At 28.0% G+C, this 23,825-nt stretch overlaps 2 protein-coding genes across 4 annotated transcripts in view; one reads left to right on the top strand and one right to left on the bottom strand.

The window, feature by feature from the left end:
• Positions 1-841: 841 nt before the first annotated feature.
• Positions 842-20,558, top strand: LOC130662976 (uncharacterized). Its single transcript, XM_057461980.1, has 6 exons — positions 842-1,052; positions 12,828-14,349; positions 14,803-15,058; positions 15,594-15,671; positions 16,860-16,997; positions 17,083-20,558. The coding sequence occupies exons 2-6, from the start codon at positions 14,317-14,319 to the stop codon at positions 17,331-17,333; spliced, it is 756 nt and encodes a 251-aa protein (XP_057317963.1). The 5' UTR covers positions 842-1,052; positions 12,828-14,316; the 3' UTR covers positions 17,334-20,558.
• A 284-nt stretch (positions 20,559-20,842) lies between these two features.
• Positions 20,843-23,825, bottom strand: part of LOC130662975 (voltage-dependent calcium channel gamma-4 subunit) — a 34,967-nt gene continuing 31,984 nt past the window's right edge. For 2 of the 3 annotated variants that reach the window (XM_057461975.1, XM_057461976.1), the window contains 4 exons: positions 23,637-23,792; positions 23,326-23,547; positions 22,943-23,112; positions 20,843-21,331 (listed from right to left, as the gene is read on the bottom strand). In XM_057461975.1, the coding sequence (XP_057317958.1) occupies positions 22,954-23,112; positions 23,326-23,547; positions 23,637-23,792 (537 nt within the window). In that variant the 3' untranslated portion in view covers positions 20,843-21,331; positions 22,943-22,953. Of the gene's footprint in view, positions 21,332-22,942; positions 23,113-23,325; positions 23,548-23,636; positions 23,793-23,825 lie in introns of those variants that run through there. The other variant, XM_057461979.1, reaches the window with a different exon arrangement.

Raw genomic sequence — 23,825 nt, 5'->3', positions numbered from 1 at the left:
GGTGGTCTAATTTATGTATATATATGCCTGTATATATAATTCGTAGCATCATAAATTTTAATGGAGTTTTTTCTGAATATTCAAAGCGAATTTCATGCCACCGTTATAATTTTATAAAAGCAATTGAGAATTTAAAAAAATATTTTTTTCCTCGAGCTTAAGTCTATAAAAATTTTCTAATTACATTTTGGTAATTAAAAATAAATAGTGTTTCGTAGTACTAAAATTTTTTTACACAGCTAATAATTGTTAATTACACAAAATAAACGAATTGCATAAAAAAAATAATGAGAATATAAAACAGAGGGCAGATTAATTAATATTTAAATTTGTACGCCCACATTAATTACTTTATAATCCATGTATGATGTTAAGCTTGTGCTTGGGTTATTATTGTAAATACCGGAGCATGTCATGGTTAGTAAACTTTTATTTAATTTAAATGAATTAATTGTAAAAGTAAATATTTATACAGCAATAAAATAAATCGATTTTACAAATAGTAAAATATTTGCCCATAGGAATTAATTTGTATGCAGAATAAATGAAAATAAAAAAAACTAAATATGGGCAGCGCTGATAAGTGGCCTATGTGTTAAAATAAATCACTCTGAGAATGACAGTATAATTAATACTTGGGTTTTTTATGTTAAATTTATATGATACGATGACTAATATAATGGATGATATGATTATGGGAATTTAAATGGGCAATGTGAGATAATTTATAAGTGATGGTGGGGATACGAGAGAAATTCTCAAATGGATGTAGAAATAAAATGAGAAAGAGAGTAGAATAGCGTTGGCGTCAGCGCCGCAAAAGCTTAGTATGTTCTACCCTCTGGTCGTTGCGGCTCGCAGTCTGGTCTCAACTTCTCTCGGTCAGTGAGCGTTGGATCGTTGACCTGTACTTATTAGCTTCGGTGTGATTTTTAAAAACTCATTTTTGGCTGTTTTTTCATTTATATTTTGTTACAAATACAAAAAAAAACTAAGAAAAAAAAATAATGATTTATTATTGTGGCTAAAAATATAAAGGAATTAATTAAAAGGTAGACATTGATTTATAATATTTTATTTTTTATCTATAGATCTTATGTTAAATTTATTTGGAGTAATTAAGTCAATATTTTTTTAATATTTGTATACAATAATACAGATATTTATAGTTCGACGTTAAAAAAATATATATACCGCGCTATTTATGTACACGATAGCTTTTTTTTTTAACTTGGAGTAAATCTGATTAAAGGAAAATTTTTGTTTTCATTGTTAAATTAATTCATATATATATAAATAAATGTATATAAATATATATGTATATTTATAAATAAAAAGTTTTAAAGCGTCTGCGTGACACTTCGGATACTTGTTGATCTTCTGTAACACAAGTTGTCGAGTACAAACTCAAGTGACCGTAAATGATTGACGACAAAAATTTAAGCGAAAAACTCTAAGTAGAATCAGTACAGAGCAGTCAGCCAAATAAAAAAAATCTTATTAATTTTATATAAATTTGATTGGTTTTGGAAGTGATTTTGAAATATTATAGACAAGCTTTGTATTATTTGTGAATATAAAATTTAAAGGTGTTACGTATTTAATTGAATACTTCGATGTCGCTGTCGCGACAATGCGTAATCGGGGGAGTCGTTGAGACAAATAGTAGCCAAGAGTATAAATTGTCGTGTCTGGTTAATGGGGTTACTGCGTGCCAAAGTATTCGCTGATATGCTTGCATTGGTTTAAACTGATCTTTCGAGGATTGACAAACGCAAAAACGCAATAGCGCCACTATTTTACTCGATCTAAATTTTTTATGTGGAATAAAAAAAAACAAAAAGAATTTTATTTACTAAATTTTTTATGATACTGAAGTTAGCCTGGATTGAATAATTTTTTGACAATTTTCAAATTGATAAATTAAAAAAAAAATATTTTCAGAAATTGCACCTTTAGATTTTTTAATTTTCTACATGTGCATTTTTTTTTTTTTTTTTTTTTTTATATCATTGATTTAAAAAAAAATGCACATGTAGAAAAATAGTTCATTGTCTGTTAACTTGAGATGATACTGAAGTTATCTGACGTCTTATAATTTTTGGATTTTTTTCAAAACAATAAATTATAACAAATTGCATTTATATTTTTTTTAATTTTCTACATGTGCACTTTTTTTTTTTAAATTGATGTTGAAAAAAAATCAAAAAATAGTTCATTGTCTATTAACTTGAAATGATACTGAAGTTAGCTGACGTCTTATAATTTTATGACAATAAAGTTAACAGACATTTAAAAATTTTTGGATTTTTTTTTAACAAAAAAATAAATATTTTGAAAAATTGCACGTATAGTTTATGAAATTTCCGACATGTGCATTTTTTTAGAAATATTTTTTTTTCATTATTTATCTGTTAAAAAAAAATTTTTTTAATTTCAAATGTCTGCTAACTTTACTATCATTATAATTTTTTATTTTTTTCAAAACGATAAATTAAAAAAAAAATATTTCAAAAAATTGCACCTGTAGATTTTTAAATTTTCTACATATGTATTTTTTTTTTTTTTTTTTTTTTTTTTTTTTTTTTTTTTTTTTTTTTATAATTGATTTGTTGAAAAAAAATCAAAAATATTTTATTGTCTGTTAACTTGAGACGATACTGAAGTTAGCCGACGTCTTATAATTTTTGGATTTTTTTCAAAACATTAAATCAAAACAAAAAATATTTAAAAAAATTGCACTTATAATTTTTTTAATTTTCTACATGTGGATATTTTTAGATTTTTTTTTTTATGATTGATTTGTTGAAAAAAAAAAATCTGAAAATTGTTAATTGTCTGTTAACTCGAGGATCATAATTTTCTGGCCAATTCTTATGTTAAAGATAAAATCATTACTGCATGATATTTTTATTACGCTGATTTTTAAAAAAATTTTGCATGCGAATAAAAAAAAAACAGTTTGAAAATTATTCTTACCGCCATTGTGTATTTATATCTTTTAACAAAAACAAGTTGTAAGACATTGTGAACAATTAGTCCGAGGTCAGTAGGAATAAAAAAAAATCACATTTTTTTTTTATTTCGAGTTTTTGAAAGTTAAATATAATAAATTTAAATCAATACCATCAATAATGTTTGATCAAACATTAGAATACTTCCTGTGTTACCATTTCTTGGAAATTTATTTAAATGATTTTATACTCGATTTCTATTGATAAGTTATTTTTATCGTCAATGAATTGTATAGATTAGTGAAGAATAAATAATTTATCCTTCATTTAGAATATTTATTAAATGGATGACGTTAAATATTTAGATGAAAGACATTTTGTGAGTGTTAACACGTGGTACTTAATACAGGCCACCTGTGTCATGATGAGAAGACGCAGTGTACTAATATCTACATCTTTTAAATTATATTCATTATCTTCAAATTTAATTTTTTGGCGTACATCTCAATTTGTTTTACTGTTGAATAAAACCACCCGTGTAACAAAAATCCGTTCCAAAAATTTTCATGACTGAACTTCCGAAATTGAGACCATTCTAAACTTTAAGTTGAACGTTTTTGGAATTTTGAAAAAATTAGAAAGTGAAAAATTTTCAACTCAAGGCTTTTCCTGTGCGTTTTTTTTTTTGGACAAAAATAATTTGATTTGACAATTTTTGGGTTTGAAGAACAAAAAAAAAATAAGATATTAATTAGGAATTACGAACATTTACGACTCTTACAAAATTAATCAGATATGAGGCAAAAAAAAAATAAAAATGATTTGAAAATCCTGATTAAACAACTAAATTCGACCGAATTAAATAGAATTGAATTTTTAATTCTATATAATGCAGATGAATTCTGTTAATTCGGTACTTAACTTGAAAATTAATTCTGTCTAATTCGGCAGGAAAACCAGAATCTATCCAAATTGAAACGAATTTAAATAATTCTATTCGGTTTAATTCTGTTTAATTCAAAAATAATTATCAAATATCTGGTTCTGACTCCGAATTAAACTGAATAAAAACAGATTTCAAATTTTAAAATTGGTTTTATTCTGTTTAATTCGAAAATAATTCTCGAATTTCTGGTTCTGACTCCGAATTAAACCGAATTGAAACCAATTCAAAATTTTTAAATCGGTTTTATTCGAAAATAATCCTTGAATTCTTTTAAATTCTGTCTTACCGAATTCAACAGAATATAACAGAATTGAAATTTTCAATCGCTGAATTCTGTTTTGCAAAATTCGACAGAATTGAGTAGAATTAAAATTTTTAATTCGGTTGAATTCAGTTGTTTAATCAGGGAATATTTATGAACATTTTTTTACTTTTATTCGAACTTTTCGGAAGGTAATTTTCACTTTTCGTACTCGTTCAAAAATAGTCAAACAAATGGATTGGAACTAATTTTGAACTTTTTATGAACTCACAAAATTGTCAATTCAAATTATTTGTGCTTGAAAAATTAAAATAAAAACCGGCAAGAAAAGTTTACACTACTTGAAATTTTTTCACACTTGTAATTATTTTGAAGCTTCAAAATTGTTCAACTCAAAATTCAGAATTGACTCAATTTTTGAAGTTTACTGTCAGAAACGTTTTTGGAACGAATTATTTTTTACACGGGTGTTAAAAATTATTTATATTTAATACTTTTTTTTAATTCCGCGAAATTTAATTTGCATATTGAAAATTACAAACGATTAAATTTGATCATAAAAATTAAACGCTAGAGTTAAATTGTATGAATTTGAATTTCCAGTGCATGATATTTTCGGCCATAAAAATTTACAGCCGAGCTTATTTGAAAAGTTATTATGATTAAATCAGTATGAAAATGTCGGAAGTTATTTTAAACGTAAAAGTTATTATATATTTGATGTACGTTGAGAGAATATTATGAAAATAAATGTCAGTTGCAATCACATAACTTTGTGGGTAAATTTCACTACCGACTTTTCACTGATTGAAAACTGTTGGACTATTAAATTATAAACTCACAAACTAAAAGTTGAGCTTTTCATGCCGCTAATGTTTTCAAACAGTAAATTATGAGGTTAAAAACTAAAATTCTCAAATTGTAATGTCGGAATTTTCGCTTTTTTTTTATTATATGGGCTTGAAATATTCTTAAACATTATAAAGAATTTGCGGAGTAAATGCGGAGCGGATGATTTTTCATTTATTTAATTTCCTCGGAGTGAATTTTACTCCAGAGGAGTTTATTTTAACTCTAAAACTCCACATCGGAGTGGATACGAATTTAAATAAAATTCACATTACACCGAAATCATTCCACTTAGAAAAATTTTCTTTTCACTCCATATGCGGAGTCATTTTTTTTCAAAGTCCGAAATTTCGAATGATGGAGTGAATTCAAATTGAAATAAACTCCGAATTTACTCTCAATTTTTTCAGTGTACAGTCTGAGTACTAAAGGGTTCAAAATATAATTTAATTAAAATTATAAAATAATAAATAAATAAAAATTTATATTTATTTAATACAAGTTTTATTTTAGTTTTATTTATTAAAATATTTTTTCGTTGTCACAAACAGTAAAGTAGTAAATAAAGAAAAAAATTATTTTAAGTGTCAAAATGTCTACTTGTTAGTATACATATATATAAATATAAGTATGATAGTGAAAGTAAGAAAGAGGAAAGAGTTAAAAAAAAAAAAATGCTGTTATAAAAATAACTAAGCGTCAACTTCCACAAGTCTACGATTTGGTTCCACGTAGGAAAATACAAGTAGCTCAACTAAACGATGTATTGAAGCTTGATATAGCTTTTCGATGTTACGTTAATAAACCTTATGCCCTCTTGTTTATTTTCGGTCTTAAAAAAACATTATGTTTTGTGTCTGTCGATGTATCCTATAACAATAATAAAACGACAAAGAACACTTCAGGTTGCATCTTAGCACGTTAGTTCATGACGTCAATCAATGATGAACGATGTGCTTGAATTTAATGAAAATAAAAAAAATAATGAAATGTAATTACAGAGAACAAAATAAAAAAATTTATCGTGATTAAAATAGAATGAAATTAAGAAGTAAACAATAAAATACAGCATTGCAAATGCACTGTATCAAATCGAGAGTGAATTTGGAGTGATTACGGATTTTATTTAAATCCACATTCAATCCGATTTGAAGTTTTAATATTAAAATAAACTCCTCCTCGGAGTGAATTTTACTATAAGGGGATTAAGAAGTACACAATCATCTGCACCGCATTCACTGAAAAATTTTCACAGTATAATGAGTAATTTTTTCAATTGAACATACTTGGCATTGTATTTTTCTATTAGTTCAGTTACACTAAAAAATTAGGAGTGAATTCAGAGTGATTACGAATTTTACTTATATTCGAATTCACTCGGAGTTTCGGAGTTTTAGAAAAAATCACTTCGTATACGGAGTAAATAAGAAGTTTTTTTTCCAGCGGAGTGATTTCGGAGTGATCTGGGTTTTATTTTCAATCCGCATTCCCTCCGATTCGGAGTTTAATATTAAAATAAAATTCCTTTAGGAGTTAATTTCACTCGGGACCAGAGTTTCGGTATTAAAATAAACTCCCCTTCGGAGTGAGTTTTAGTCTAAGGGGATGAAATAAATACAGTCAACTGCTCCGCACTCACTCCAGATTACTCCGCGTTCACTCTGAAAATTTTTTACAGTGTAAAACTCACATTGTGTTAAAAGTATACCGCTTGATGTTTCACACCGACAATTCACATCGAGGACACCGTGCACTAAAAAATCGGGAGTGTCTTTAGAGTGACTACAGGTTTTATTAGTAGATTTCATAGAAATCTATCTTTTGCATTTGTCCTCATGGTGGAATTCTCAAAGAATTTTGCCATAATCTATCATAATTCATCGAGTAGGTTCCAAAAATACCATTGGTTGAAAAGTTTATATATATCGACGTTCTAATAAGCAAATTGTCTAACTTCATATTTTTTAGTAGGTAATTCTGTGCAATTTTCAGATACTAATAGTCAGAAAAAATATTATTTGAATAACCTAGACAAAAATATACATATACTAAATATGGATTGATTTTTAGATAAAAAAAAAATTTTTAAATTACATTTTTTTCGCATAAATGGAAGATTTTCTGAAATGGAGTTAGACAATTTGCTAATTAGAACGTTGATATGTAATATAACGCGCCTTGTTGCGACGATAGCGACCACAGTTTTTAACGGATCTTAATGAAACTTATTTTATGAACGATTATCACGGTTGTTCGAAGATGAGCAAAATCGGTCAACTAGTTTAGAAATGGTGGACATTTGAAATTCAAAAAATAACGAAAAATCCTACTTTTTCGGCTATTTTTGTAAATAACTTTTTAACGACTAAATATATTCTTATTATGTAAAAAGAACTTGATAGCCGATAGAAAAAGCTATCTTTTCCTTTTTTTCTTTTTTGTTCTACGATAATTGTTCCACTTTTAATAAGGGTTCAAGTCAGATAATTGACTTATGTGTTATGGTGATAATGTCATTGTTTATATCTTTGAAAATTTTTGATGGGTGATTATTAAGTTATATACCCGGGTCAAAAATAAAACTTGATTCAGACTCGCTTGAACCTTATTTTCTTTTGAAGTTTTCGATTTGCCGACGTTTTTTCGATAAGATCTCGACTTTTTCGACTTAAATTAAATATTTTTGAACTTTTTGAACTTTTTTCATCTTAGTTTAAACTTATTCGTCTTTACTTCGAGCACGATAGTCATTCACCTTACTTTTGACTTGCTGAATCAAGTCGAAAAAAAGTTATTTATTCGCCTTACTTCCGCCTTAATATATAACAATTATTTTACCTTAGTTTTGACTTTTTCGCCTTATAATTTAAGTCGAATAAGTCTAAACCAAATCAATTTCAACTTGATCTTGACTTTTTCGTCTTAAAATTTAAGTCGAATAAGTCTAAATCAAGCCAATTTCGACTTGATTTCAACTTTTTCGTCTTAAATCGTGACTAAGTAAGCCAGTTAAGTCTAAACCAAGGCGAAAACTCAATGTATTTCATATCTCCGTAAAAAAAAGTCGAATTTGTCTTTTGAAAAAGGGCTCCAAATTTCGTCTTGGTAATCAAGTTTTATTTTTGACCCGGGCATAGAAATCTACTTTCATTTTGGATGCCGAATGGCCTTTTTTGAATCTCAATTTACTTCGTCAAAGGAGTTTGTTTTTTTTCAGCGGAGTGATTTCAGAGAGATCTGAACTTCATTTAAATCCGCATCCACTCCGATTGGGAGTTTTAATATTAAAAAAAAACTCTCCCTCGGAGTTAATTTTACTCCAAAGGGATTAAATAAACACACAGTCATCAGCTCCGCATTATCTCCGGATTTAATCCGTTTTTATTCCGCAATTTTTTTACTGTATATTCTACTTCACTGTATGACTATCAAAGTTCAGTTAGAAAATGTGGAGTATAAAAAAAATGCAGTAGTTGCAAATTTAATATTCTGGGATACGAAAAAGAAAAATAAGAAATTAAAATTTATTGGATACTTTTGTAAAAATAAAAAAATGATTTAAAGGATATGATAGTAATAAAAAGCAACGTTATACTTTCCTATACATGTGAAAAAATATGACGAGAGTAGATTGGACTAGGTGAACTAAACTTAGATTCAAAAGGAATGGATAGATGTGTGGGTTAACGTTTATAGTTTCATCTCTTTTTATTTCGGTTCGTCGTATCACATTCGTTTTTACTCCATACCCTCTACATAGTACGACCACCAGAGGAATATCGACTTGAACCGGTGGTTTATTGCCACTTGCCACCAGCTGAATTTCCAACAAACCATTTCAATTTTATTATTTATTTCTCGAGAGACTTCCCACGTATAGTTTCTGAGTTTTTTTAAATTTCCGTTGTCGTAAAATTTAATGGTAAGACAGATCGTTTAGGCAAGATGACTATCCGTAAACATGGACAAAATTTTATGGGAATATTTGTTTTATTAAAAATTATGAATTTAAATTACACTATTTATTTATTTTTATATTTTTATTTAAAGTCATTTATCTAATCACAGCTGGTAGTTTTTAGGGTCAAAATCAGAAGTTAAAATTGAATTTTTTGACTTAAATGTATACTGAGTAAGTCAAATTTGCCAAAAGAAAATCAAACCTGACCTACTTTGTATTCATTTAAGTCAACGAATTCAAATTTGGCCTAGTTGACTTAAATTTAAGTCAAAAAAGTCAAATTTAAGTTATTTTTTTGACCCAGTCTGGTTAATTATTCGAATGACATAAGTATTTCGAGGTTTATAATTAACAAAAGCGAGTCTGATAGGGATGAAATGAAATCAGAAACTAATTTAGCGGGCAGAAACTAATGAGTTAATTCCCAAGGGAAAAAGTGATCAGTTTCTGACCGCTAAATCGCATTAGTCTGGAACTCGCAGTTTCAATCCAAGTGATCGGAAATAATAAATTACACACTAAGGGACCCGTATAAAAAGAATCGTTAAAAAAGGTTGAAAAAGCATTGACTATTCTAAGCTTCAAAACGTGAGACAACGATGAACTTTTTCAAACAATTCTAAAACTTCGAAAAATACAAAGGAAAACAATTGACTTAGTTCTACAAATGGACCTTTTTAGACTGTTTTGTAAACTTTTTTTGGCTCTCCACTAAGTAATTAATTTTATCATTTTATTTAGTGCAAAATACGTTTAGAAAAACCGATTTTGAACTATTTCTGAATCATTTATTTTTCCCTTGAATTTTCAAAAATTGAAATAACGTTAAAAAAAAGTTTGTCTTTGTGTCACGTTTTGAAGTTTAGAATCGCCATCGCTTCGCTCTTTCCTTTTTTTTTTCTTTTTCATAAGGACAGTGGAACATTCTAATTCACGTGGTTAATTGCCACATAAGCCGAAAGCGAAAGTGGCAAACACGTGGATTGGGATGTCCTGCCTTTTTCCGTGGTGTGTTTACTATTTTTCATTAAATCTGCACCTGACAGTTAAAATTTTTGCCTGTTTTCCGAAAGAATGGCGCATGCGCTAATTAAATTTATATATTCGCTTATAAAAGAAAAGAACGAATCTCTCCCCTCTAAACCGGACAGAAAGTCGAATTTTCGGCACAGATATGATGAAATAATAACCGCCTATAGATTAATATTTATAAAAATTACAATTAAAGAATGATCATTGGAACAAAACAAAATAAAATTTACTGCAATCGAAATTTTAATTGATTTTCGATTCAAAAATTTAAAGTATTGGGAAATTCAAGTATATAAATATAGTATATTACACACCTAGTGCAGTAAAGTAAGAAATGTCAAATCACATGTGATTGTTGGCCGAGGCGAAGTCGATAATATACTGTTATATTTCTGATTGATTTGAATTGATTAATATTAGAAAATATTCTTTAAAATTCAAGTAAAATTTTTGACAGGATTTTCTTGTTCAAAATATTTTTTAGTATTCAGTATACATTAAGACCAAAAGATGACAAAAGAGATTTTAAATAATATTAATATTATTATTTGAATAATATGATTGCTAAATTAATCTCTGAAATTAATGTTCATCCATTGATGCCCCGTCAAAATTAAGTGAAACTAAATCAACTATGCAGGTTAATAAAATTCGAATAAAATAATTAGTCCAAAATTCATTTTTGAAAATTAATAATTAATTATCCATACAAATAAGAATAATAATCATTTTCGTAGATATTTGTTAAGCATAATAATGAACTCATTTATCTTAATCATTATGACATTTCTAAATTTACTTTGTCTAAGCTTCTAATAAATTATCATTCATCTAAAGAGTCTAAATATTAAAATTTCAAATTCACCGAAATTAATTATCAAAAATAATAACAAATAAATAAATCTAGTTTTCAAAATAAATTCATCTTATTGATTTTTATTTTTTTATTATTTAATTAAAATTTTAATAAAAGTGTTAATTAAAAATTCGTGGGATTAAAAAAAGAAATTTAATTTTTTTTTCTGCTTTTTTTTTTTTTTTAATAATAAATCAATAGGTAGACGGTAGATTTATATACATTAGGGTGAGCCAAATAAAAGAACTAATTTTTTTAATGTTTAGCTACCGTGAAAATATCGTTCAAGATGATGAAAAAAAAATTCTGATAAAGTTTGAGCTATTAATTTTAATATTAAGAGCTGCCTCTTCGTGGTTTTTGATTTCCCATTTAAATAACGTGGGAAAAAAAAATTTTAAGTTTAGAATTTTATACCTCAGCAATGGCTCATTGTACAGATGATCTCTGAATATATTTTTGTAGGGGAACGCTCTACAGAAAATGTCTCTTATCACTTTTTGATAAATTTATCTGTTCAAAAGTTATTGGAGCTTGAAGTCAAATTTACAGTAAATTTTGAGATCTAACTTTTCCAGCGAAACTATCAGACTTATCACAAAATGTCATGAAATCTTTTTTGTAGAAAATTTTATTCCTTACAAATTATTTTTAATAAAATTTTTTGAAATTCCGCATCGTTTCCTAGTTATTTTCATTTTAATGTCAAGTTCTTAAAATCGACCAGAACACTACTTTTTTTAGAAGCTTGTCATTAAAATGGAAATAACTAGAAAACAATGCAGAATTTCAAAAAACTTTATCAGTAATAATTTGTAGGAAATAAAATTGTCTACAAAAAAGATTTCATGACATTGTGTGATAAGTCTGATAGTTTCGCGGGAAAAGTTAAAAGATCTCAAAATTTACTGTAAATTTGACTTCAAGCTCCAATAACTTTTGAACAGATAGATTTATCAAAAAATGATAAGAAAAATTTTTTGTACAGCGTTCAATTTTCTACAAATTGTATCTTGAGCTTATCTGACAATGAGCCATGAAATTTTTTTTCCCATATTATTTAAGTGGGAAATTAAAAATCACAAAGAGGCAGCTCTTGATATTAGGAGCTCAAACTTTACCAGAATTTCTTTTCATCCTTGAACGATATTTTCACGGTAACTAGAGAAAAGAAAATTATCTGTTTTTTTTGGCTCACCCTAATACACAGATACATTTATATAAAATTGCTCGTCACCCCCACAAGAATTTGTAACTCGGATTTATTTAAATACAAAAATCTCCACCTCTGGCACAAGTACAAGCCGGGGTTTGGTCCCCGGAATTTGAAATTGCAGATAAAATCTGATTACGATGAATAAATCAATGAGCCATACCATGACAAAGTTAAACATTTCGGTTGTAGATCCCGGGAATGATTCTAATCTGATTTATATATTGCAGTAAAGTACCAAATATATTGTACTTATATATAGTACATGTATGAAACAATGAACAAGTTAAGATATAAATGAGAGTGAGGACGAAGACAATAATGTGGTAATAAAAAAGCAAACTGTGTTTGTAAATCGTCAGTTGTTTGGTGTAGAGCCAAAAAGGTGTAGTGAATAATTGGCTCAGGCAGTTAATTAAATAAAATCAACAAAGAAGATTCTGAAGAATTAGATGTATTTTCCCAGTGATTCATTTTAATAACTTCTTTTATGTTTTTATTTTATATTCACATTAGTTTTGACAATCAACATCCGGTTCTTTTCTTTCATTCTTCAGTTTCTTAATTTATTTATTTTAAATTTAGTTTATTTAATTCTCAGTAAAATTTATAAATCCTCTGATAGATTAAATATATATATATATATATATATATATATATATATATATATATATATGTATATTTTATTTATTTACTTAACTAATTTTTTTTTAAATAAATAATATAATTAATTACTATTTTTTTTTTGTTTTAGATTTTTAAAAAATCGCTGATGGAATGAAGATCAGTAGAAAGTCACGTGTTTGTATTGTAGACCGTTTAAATGTCAACACATTGATAGTACAGTGTTGAAATTTATTTTTGTCCAACGCGACAAGATCAAAGAAAAACTAGTTTCACTTTTATAACAACGATTTGACTTGTCTGCCTTGATACTGTCACGCGTTTTTTTTTTTAAAAACAATTTTAAAATGAAACATTAATAAAGAATCTAATAATAATAAATATTAATATTTAAATATAATAAATATAAAAATGTAATTTAATTTGTGAGATAATAGATGGGAGACTGTCATCATCATGGTTGGATATAAATATTTGAATACCAATAATTTAAAATTGATAATTTATAATTTTATTTGAGTAATGTGTTAAATATTAATTATTTAGCTAGTAGAGCTTATGATTAATTATATCTGTGCCATCTGGTATTATCAACAACACAAATCATCATAAATGATTCGGATAAAAGTGGACATACGCCAAGTTAAGTGAATTGAAACGTTATAAAAACTCATGTAGCGAAGTGACTTCCGTGTATTTTTTTATTATTCGGATGTAGTAAAAAAAAAAAAAGTAAAGACACAAAGAAACATTTTTTTTCAAATATAAAGCGGGATTCAAAAATACTAACGACTAGTCGGGCTTAGTGTAAATGTAAAAAATTTGGTGTAAAAATGAAGAGAACTTTACATGGTGTAAAGTGAAATAACAGTGTAAAAAATTCTTGGTGTAAATTATTCTTCTGGAATTTTAAAACGGTGTAATATACTTTTCTTACACCATTTCGTGTTACTTGATATAATTTTGATTGATGAGCAACAAATAATACTGTAAAAAATTTTAGGTGTGAAAATGATCGAAAAATTTACACCGTCTGCTTGGTGTGAATTGATGGTGTGAAATTTTTTTGGTGTGAAATATCAAGCCGTGTATTTTTAACACGCTATAACTGTTTTTTTCACACCGTTTGGTGTTATTAGCTGAGATATTGTGTGATAATACATCAGTTGCAACACTAGTATATCATTATTATTATTGGTGTAATTGGTGTAGATTATTTTGAAATAAAAATTTAATACTTAGTGTCGAAGTAATCGAGAGTTTTAAATAAAGAACATACACCTACACCATTGGTGGTGTAAACGTTCTAATTTACACGGTCCAAAATTTAACGTCGTACGTCGTGTAACTTTCACACCGACGGTATTGAAAATTTTAACACCAAATCATTCGCACCACGGATTTAAAATTTTTTACAGTGTACTGAATATTTTTAACTACTCAATCAATAACTATATTCATTTTATATAGATATCAAATAGTATTTTGAACATTTTAATATTTTTACTCGCAGTGTAAAAATTTTTAATTCATACCGCGTAAATTTAACACGATATTTGGTGTAATTTTCACACCAAATTTTTTACACCGAGTCCGAAAATTTTTTACAGTGCATAAGAATGGCAAGTCGCATGAAAGCTTTGTACAACCAGGTAAGCGACCTCTTACTTTTTCCCTATATATATATTTATATACATATCTATACTCTTATAATACTCTAGTATTCCCTGTTGTGTGATTCGATTTCCCTTGAGTACTCTTATCACACATGACTTACCCCCGGGGGTTTTAAAAGTGTGCAAGTTTCAGCGTATTGACAATGTAAATTTTCATACATATGCTACTTGAGTATTCTTATCGATAGTCTCTGTAACTTTACTTGAATATTTTAACATCAATGAAGCTCAAGATGCACATCTTATCGATACATAATACTGCACAGTTGTATATTTATATAAATATATAGAGCGAGTATAGTATTTTTATCGATTCATGAATTCATCAAATATTAAAGAACTAGTATATGTTTTTTTTTTTTTTTTATATGTATATTTATATATGTGTATATATGATTGAAAAAAATATAACATATGAATGCTCTTCAGGTGATATTTGAGAGGAGAGTCCTTTTGGGATGCACTATCCTCATTGGGTTGGCGGTATGTATATGGGCTGTAGCCATTTGTACAGATCATTGGTATACTGTTGAGTCCCCAATTAGTGAGCCAAAGGGTTTACTACTCCGGAATACTGATAAAAATGGTAGAACATTAGTATATAGAAATCAAGGACTTTGGAGAGATTGCATTACGGGTTTCGAAACGCCTCCGGATAATAAGACTGGAGAGTTAAAATTTTATCGTGAGTAAATTATTTTCGTTTTTTATTTTTTATTGTAAGTTAATTTTTCTCGGTTAATTAATTGATAAAAAAAGAATTGTCCCTACAAAAAGAAATTATTATTTTGAGATTAATACATATTTATTTATTTAAAGTATTCAATTTTTTTATTAATATGTGAAATTTATAAAAAATTTATGGATTGTTTGAAAAATTTTTTGTTAATTTTTAGTAATTGTTTTATTAAAAAATTCGTAAACATTTTCATAGAAATTTAAAAAGTTCATATTTAATTTTTTTTTTTTTTATTTGTAGAAAAAAAGATTTCTTGCCCTAAGAAATTTTTCGCATCATGAGTTAAATACAAAAATTTTTTTAGGACTAAAAAAAATTTCTGGGCCAAAAAAAAATCTTTTTTCGCGCTACGAAAATTTTTGTTTTAAATTCATAATGTAAAAATTTTCTTGGGGCGAGTAAAAATTTTTTGCACCAAGAAATTATTATTTTCATGAGTTTGATTTAATTAATAAATCTATTTTTGATGTTTATTTTGCAGAAGAATGTAAGCGTCAAGAAATGTTTCCAACAGAAGAAAATATAATGTCTGACTTTGATTTTGATGCTACTGTGCTTAGTAAGTATTCAAAAAAAAAAATATTTTTATCTAATGAGATCTAATTAGATCAGATTTCAAATATGCGTACACTGTAAGAAATTTGCGGAGTGAACGTGGATTAAATGCGGAGTAAATTCGGAGCGGATCAATGTTCATTTATTTAATCCCCTCGGAGTAAAATTTACGAAGGGAAGTTCCTTTTAATATTAAAACTCCGAAATCACTCCGTTGAAAGAACAAACTTCCTATTCACTTCGTACTCTCTAAATATGAATAAGTGAAATCAGTGAATATTCACTAATTCTGAGTACCAACCGAACCACTTTTTGAAATTAGTGGTTCGGCTTGCACTTGGAATTAGTGAATATTCACTTATTTTCACTAATTCATGTTTAGAGAGTATGCAAAGTGATTTTTTTTTAAAACTCCGAGTGACATCGTGTAAAAAAAATTCGTTCCAAAAAAATTCCACATGTGGAACTTCTAAATATGAAACAGATTAGAACTTCGAATGAAACTTTTTTGGACCGTTAGTAATTTTGATTGTAAAAAAAAGTTTTTATGAGAAAATTTAGAGTCAAAAAAGGATGTTCTTAGAACTTTTTTGGAATTTTTTATGGACGTTTTTTTTGTTCTATAAAAAATCCAAAAGTAGTGATTTTTTAACTATTTTGGCATGTCTTTAGAACGCCTTTATTCTACAAAAGATGCAAAAGTAGTCATTTTGGAATGTTTTGGAATGCCTTTTTTAGTCCATTAAAAAGTCGAAAGTGGTGATTCTGGAACTTTTTTGGAATGTTTTTACTCTAAATTTGCTCATAAAAACTTTTTTTTACCATCAAAATTACTAACGTTCCAAAAACGTTCCATTCGAAGTTCTAATTTGTCTCATGTTTAGAAGTTCCACATGCGGAACTTTTTTGGAACGAATTTTTTTTACACGAGACGGAGTAAATTTGGATTTTAATAAAATCCATAATCACTCCCAATTTTTTACAGTGTAGACCTGCAATTAAATCTATTCAAATTTCAAAATATTTTTTAAAATCAAAAGTAAAAAATTTCACAAGTGAAAGATTGATCATTTCATTTTTTTTTTATTTTGGTCTAAATTAATTTTTTTCCCAAGCGGTTTTTTCAAATTTTCATTTAATCTTCTGCGTTATAACATACAATAAATTTAAATTTAAATAATAATTATTGCAGGTTATGCAAGAACTCAAGTTTCTTTTGCCATAATAAGTATGATAGTTATGCTCATGGGATTTTCATTTTCTATTTATACTTTTCGAAATCCTCGATACATGTTCAAAAGATTAGCTGGAGGAATTCACTTCATCAGCGGTAAATAATCAATGTTTTGTAATAATAGTCTTTTTTTAAATGCATTTTTGAATTTTTTATTGTTTTTTTTTTTGTTATATTAAAGGCGCATGTGTGATGGTTGTTATTCAAGTTGTTCTTTCGTCAATGGAGTATGGTAGTAAAAATACAGTTAGAGGATTTCCTAAAGGATCATCAGTGCATTACGGTTTTTCTTTGGTTCTCGCGTGGTTTGTTTGTATAGGGAACCTTCTTGCTGGCTGTTCTTTTATACTATTTTCTAAAAAAAGAAAACGTGATAAGGCACCAACTGAAGAACTTGCGATGGCTGACGAGCCAACTATTATAGGTCGTTAATGATTACACAGAAAAAAACTAATTCTTCGAGAAAAAAGTAACTTTTTCAAGCCAATAAATTATTCGCTTTTTAACTCAAAGAAATAAATTCTTACAAAAAGAAAGTGAAGAAATTCTTGAATTGTAACAAAACTTAATTGAGTTAAGCTGAAGTTCTATCTGCTAAGATAATTTTTTTTTGCTCAAAAAAATACTTGTATTCAGATATAATTTTGGTGCAATTGTGCAATAAATTACTTTTAAGAGCAAGAATGTCTACTCGGCTGCCTAATTTCAAAACACAGTAACTGACAAATTTTTCGAAATCGATTTTGTAGTATTTTTACACTGTAAAAAGAGCGGTGTTAAAAATGGACTCATTTTAACTCCGCTCGGTGTTAAAATGAAATTACACCGGTGTAGGAGGCGTAATTCGGCAATGTTAAAATACTGGTGTAAAAGCGGGGTATCCGGTGTAAAAGCGAAGTAATGTCAGTGTAAATGTAGAGTAATCGGTGTAAAAGCAGGGTAAGCTGCATCCGCTTGGAGTATTAACTTAAAGATTATAAAACACAAAAAATGTCAGTTCGTAATGAAAATTTACACCGGGGAATTTTTTGTAACACCGGTACAGAATATTTACACTAGCGGCGGTGGTATTTTCACACCGCTTTCGGTGTTGAAATTTAACACCGCCGATTTTAACACCTACACTGCTTGGACTTACCCCGGTGATTTTTTACAGTGTAGTTCCAGTGGAGTCTTGTGAACATGGTTCGATGCATATTTCAAAAATTTTATTTTTGTCAGTTACTGTGTTTTGAAATTGGGCAGCCGTAATCTTTAGAAAAGCTATTTTTTTTATCAGTGTACAAAAACAAGCGAAGTAAAAAAAAAGAAACAAAAAAAAAAAAATAATAATGAAGAAGAGGAAGAAGAAAAATATATGCTTAAAAATATTTATTTCCTATTTTTTTATTATATTGGCGACTTCTCAATTGTACCTGTTAAAACCTCTCATAAAAAGACAATGTATATAGTTAAAAAAAATGAAATATAATAATAATAATAATACTAATAATAATAATAATAATAATAATAATAATAATAATAATAATAATAATAATAATAATAATAATAATAATAATAATAATAATAATAATAATAATAATAATAATAATAATATTAATAATAAGTTTTTTTCTCTTCAACGAAGAGCGTTCAATAAATTGTATGTTAAAGTGAGTAAATGAAGATATTATAATAATTAATGAATTAAAACTATATATATATGTATATGGTACCGCGCTTAGTTTTTCAAGGACGAAATATCCGCGACGATATATCCGTAGGCAAAAAGATCTGCAGACAAAATTATCCGCAGATATTTAGATAAGATTAACAAATTTGTAATTCTTCCAATTTTCCTATTGTACGTAAATAACCTAAAAAGAATATGAAATTGTATATTTTTCGATTGTAATTTAGATTGTTCGCATAAAAACTTGAATTTGCGTAAAACATCACCACAAATATTTAATTAATTTTAGATTAATCTTGTGTTTATTTTATCGTCGGATATTTTACCCGCAAATATTTATGTCTATGCATATTTTCGCCGCTGATATTTGGTTTTGGAACCATATACACTGTAAAAAATTGGGAGTGAATTTGGAGTGATTATGGATTTTAATTCACTCTTCAGAATTCGTTTCGGAATTTAAAAAAAATCACTCCGTAAACGGAGTTTGTTTTTTTCAGCGGAGTGATTTCGGAGTCCGTACGAAAAAAGTAAATATCCGGGATATATAGGGTAGAAGTGCCATTTGTGGTCACTGCTCCATTTTTGGACATTTAAGACTTTATTTTAAATAATGAAAACGTATTAAAAAAAAATTCCATTGCTATAGTGTGATAAAAATATATTCAAACACATTAAGAAAAATTAATCGTGTTTTTGTATATTTTACAAATCATTTTATTCAAAATTTCTAAGTGGCCAAAACTGGCTCTAAAGTGGCCGAAAACGGTACTTATACCCTACGGGTAAAACTGAATTTATGTCTCATATATGCGGCATATATTCAGATTATCCCGAATATATACGGATATATACTTTTTTCATGCGGGAGTGGTCTGGATTTTATTTAAATTCGCATTCACTCCGACTCGGAATTTGAATATTAAATCAAACCCCGCTACGGAGTGAATTTCACTCCAAAAGTATTAAATAAATAAACAGTCATCCGCTTCGCCACTCCGGATTTACTCTGCGTTCACTCCGCTAATTTTTTACAATATATATATATATATATATATATATTAGGGTGGCGCAAAAAAACCGACTATTTTTTTTTTTTCAATCTCGCATGAAAATTTGTTGGTTTACGATGTTTTAAGAAGCCTCTCCACAAATCAGCTCGATAAAAAAATTTTAAGAGGTCGCTCACGAATTTTGAAAATATCGAAAATGATCGGAATTCGGATTTTTATTTAAAAAAATTTTTTTTTCTCGTGGCAGCAATAGTTTATATTTGTAAAATCATGACTATGCTGAAAATTTCAGCCCAAAATATAAATATTTAAACGGCGCTCGAGAATTTCGAATATTAACTGATAATATGTAATTAATAGTTTGAATTAGTTTTTATAACTCAATTGTTGTCATTTCACTTAAATATAACTTTTGCATACCCAAAAATATACAGAACAGTCTTAAACAATGAAATTCGGTCAGTTTTGAATAAGCGAAAAAACCTACAAATTGAATTAAAAAATAAAAAAGTATGTAAATAACTTATTATTTCTATTTCTCGGGTTATATTTCCATTCATTGTCATGTAAATTGATGGTGAAAAAATCGAGAAGCTTTATTATTAATATTTAAGGGTCGCTCAAAAACGTCCAAGAGACTGCGCTCGGAAACATTCAAAATTCTTGAGCGCCGTTTAAATATTTAAATTTTGGGCTGAAATTTTCAGCATAGTCATGATTTTACAAATATAAACTATTGCTGCCACGAGAAAAAAAAAATTTTTTTAATAAAAATCCTACTTTCGATCATTTTCGATATTTTCAAAATTCGTGAGCGACCTCTTAAAAATTTTTGATCGAGCTGATTTGTGGAGAGGCTTCTTAAAACATCGTAAACCAACAAGTGTTCATGCGAGATTGAAAAAAAAAAAATAGTCGGTTTTTTTGCGCCACCCTAATATATATATATATATATATATATATATATATATATACATAAGTATCAGATACGACGAAGGAGTCAGAATATCAATATGTAATTAAAATATTATGGAAAGTTTTGTCCTATTTTTCTGTATGGCTCTTGACACTTTTAAAATGTATAATTAAAATATATAAATATATATATTTATAAATTAATTTGATTCTTGATATTATAAATAAATGAATAAATAATATAACTATTTCAAAAGTGCATTGGTCTTAATAATTTTTAAATACATTATCATAATTATTTAAATAAAGTGCATTAAGAAGAAGAAGAAATATATAATAATTGACTTATATTATAACACTTTCACTAATTGTATTATCTAAATTATTTTATTTTTAAATATTATCATTATTATTATTTAATTAAATATCAGCCTTAAATTGTATTATATAAATTAACGACGTCATTACATATATGTTGATAACAATTATTTATGTACAAATTTTAATAATTATTCACGATAAAGTATCACTTATATATTAGTAATATAATCAATATGGCAGGGATTGCAATACCATTAATTATACAATAACTTTTTTTTTTTTTTTATAATTGTCTTTGATTTTTTTTGTGTATTGTTTAGTGGCAGTAATAGAAATTATTATTAAGTCACAATGAGACTCAAGGGGAAACAATTAATTGTGTCTCATCTTCTTGGTGGGTGAGCAGTACTTTAACTTTAACTTTTTTTATTTTAACTTTTTTTTCTCCTTCACTGTCTGAACTTTCGTCGCTTGAGTCACTTGCAGGATTTTCCACAAGCTTCGCGTACCTAAAAAAAGCATAAAAAATAACTTTAAGAAGATAATATTATTTTATACATTATGTGAAATCGGTATTATACTCGATGTCACTAGATATATACAATAGTTTATGTAATTAATGCACGAAGAAAGATGCCGTTAAATGTCTAAAGTCAGCTTCATGCGGTCAGAGCCCTGGCAGATCCGAATTATGATAATTTCCGTAATTGACCGCGTTTTGTCGTATTTACTAGGAAATACGGTATTTCTACGGCGAAGTTGTCGCATTTTACGGCAATTTACAGTAACATACGATAATTTACGGCAAAAATGTCACACCTTCGCCGTAAAATGCCGTACGTTTACTTTAACATATCGTAATTTACCTAAAATACCGCAATTCTTCCGAATGCCGTAAATTACGGTAATTGACCGTAATGCGGATGAGTCAGGAAGTTATAAAAACAATTTACTTTATAATTAAAAAAAGGTTTATACTTCATGAAGTTGAATACTTTGTTTAACTCTATTCATTTATTTATTAATTTAAAAAAATTTAAATCAATAAAGAGAAAGTTATCTTTGGTTTTATGTCGTATCAATTAATAGCCCTAGTGGATCCGAATTACTATATCCAGCAGAATTACGGTAATTTACGTTAAAATACCGCAATCTACTGCAGATCATGGTAAATTGTCGCATTTTTACCGAAAATTACGGCAATTCTGCTGGATACCGTAATTCGGATCCGCTAGGGTGAGATATGTAAGGTTATAAAATTCAGCTAACGTTGCCTTGATCTACACATACGTGTGCTGATTAATTAAATCCGCATGTGCAGTCTAGAGATTTTAGTCATGTTTATAAAATAGCTAAATTCAAAGTGACGTCATAAGAAAGAAAAGTGATAGCCCTGGCGGATCCAAATTTCAGTAATTTACCGTAATTACCGGTGTTCGGCAGAATTACCATAAATTACGACATTTTATGGTAAAATATTGAAGTTTACGGTAAACGTACGGAATTTTACGGCAAAAGTACAGCAATGTTACCGTAAATTTGCGGTAAATTACCGCGGAATTGCGTCAACCTTACGGTATATTGCCGTAAAGTGAAGTATTGCACTGTGAAAATAAAAAGGCATTCAGTGCTTGCGGTAAAAATGCCGCAAATTACAGTAAATTTTCATATTTTAACGGTAATTTACCGTGACATCGCGCAAATTACGTTATATTACAGTAAATTGCCGTAAAAAAACTAAAAAATCAGTAAATTACCGCCAGCTGCGGTAAATTTGCTATAGAGAAACCGTACCTTCAAATAAACTCCGACAAAATGAGGTAAATTACGGTAATTTACCGTGATTCGGATCCACTAGAAAGATGTTATTGGCTTGAATTATTGATTAGGAATCTACTCTGCCCATTTCACTCACATCCAGTGGTTTAATATAAAAAATGAATGTTTTAATATATATTAAACCCCTCGTTTTACCAATCAGAAAGGATTGTATTTTAATATGAAATTTTATGAGGTTGACTTTAGCCAGTTAGCGGCGTATTCTTCGGCATAAGTTACATAAAATATAAAAAATAAAAAGTTTAAGATATCAATTGGTAAATAAATAAATTAAAACCTACCTAACGCTGTATCAAACAGGAGTCGTACGTCTAAATGCTTCTAATGGCCATTCACTACTACCTTTGACCGGCGGTGCTGGTGGAAAAGGTGTTTCAAAGTCAAACGTTACAAACTCATGTTGAAGATTTGACCCATACTCATCATTTAGTACATCAGCCGTCGTACTAATCTTTATTTAAAATAAAAAAAAAAATAAAATAAAAAGAAGAAATAAATGAAATGAAATTAATGAGATACAAAAGTTTTAAATTAAAAAATTACCATTATATTTATGAATATTCATAATCTTATATCATAAAAAAAAAAAAGTAAAATAATGATAATAATAATAAAAGTCAAAAGAGTAATCGTATTCTCCCCTAATGTGATTGTCATTTCTCACCGTTTGCGTAGTGAGGTCTCGTGGAAATTGTCTTGGGTACTCGTGATAATCAAGACTAGGAGGGGGTGGAAGAAATTCATCGAAATCCACTTGATCCACAGAATCCCTGCTGAAGAAGTATCGCTTTTGATGTCTCTCACACAAGAAACTGCTGTGAGTATTATGAGAGTGACTGGGGTGAAAATTTTGCTGATGGACGTGATTACTCAGATGATAAACATCCTAAGAAATAAAAATATAAGTAATAAAATATATGATTAAGTATAAAATATATAAACAAATTGAAAAATTACGTAAAGATAAATGAATACCTCGCAATTTTTTCGGCTTAATTCTCGTTTACCAAAGTCTCGTTGATGCCAAGATATGTAGAGAAATATTGCGGAAGTACCGGCAACCTCGGTCGTGATAAATCCACTGACGTATAACAGAAAAGAAAATCCATATCTGTAAGTGAACGGTGGACCCTGGAAAAATGAGGTAAGACTTTGGTGTACATG

This window comes from Microplitis mediator, chromosome 2 (genome assembly GCF_029852145.1).
Source record: "Microplitis mediator isolate UGA2020A chromosome 2, iyMicMedi2.1, whole genome shotgun sequence".
Classification (NCBI taxonomy): Eukaryota; Metazoa; Arthropoda; class Insecta; order Hymenoptera; family Braconidae; genus Microplitis; species Microplitis mediator.
Note: the sequence above shows the minus strand (reverse complement) of the source record. Positions and strands in the feature narration are given on the sequence as shown.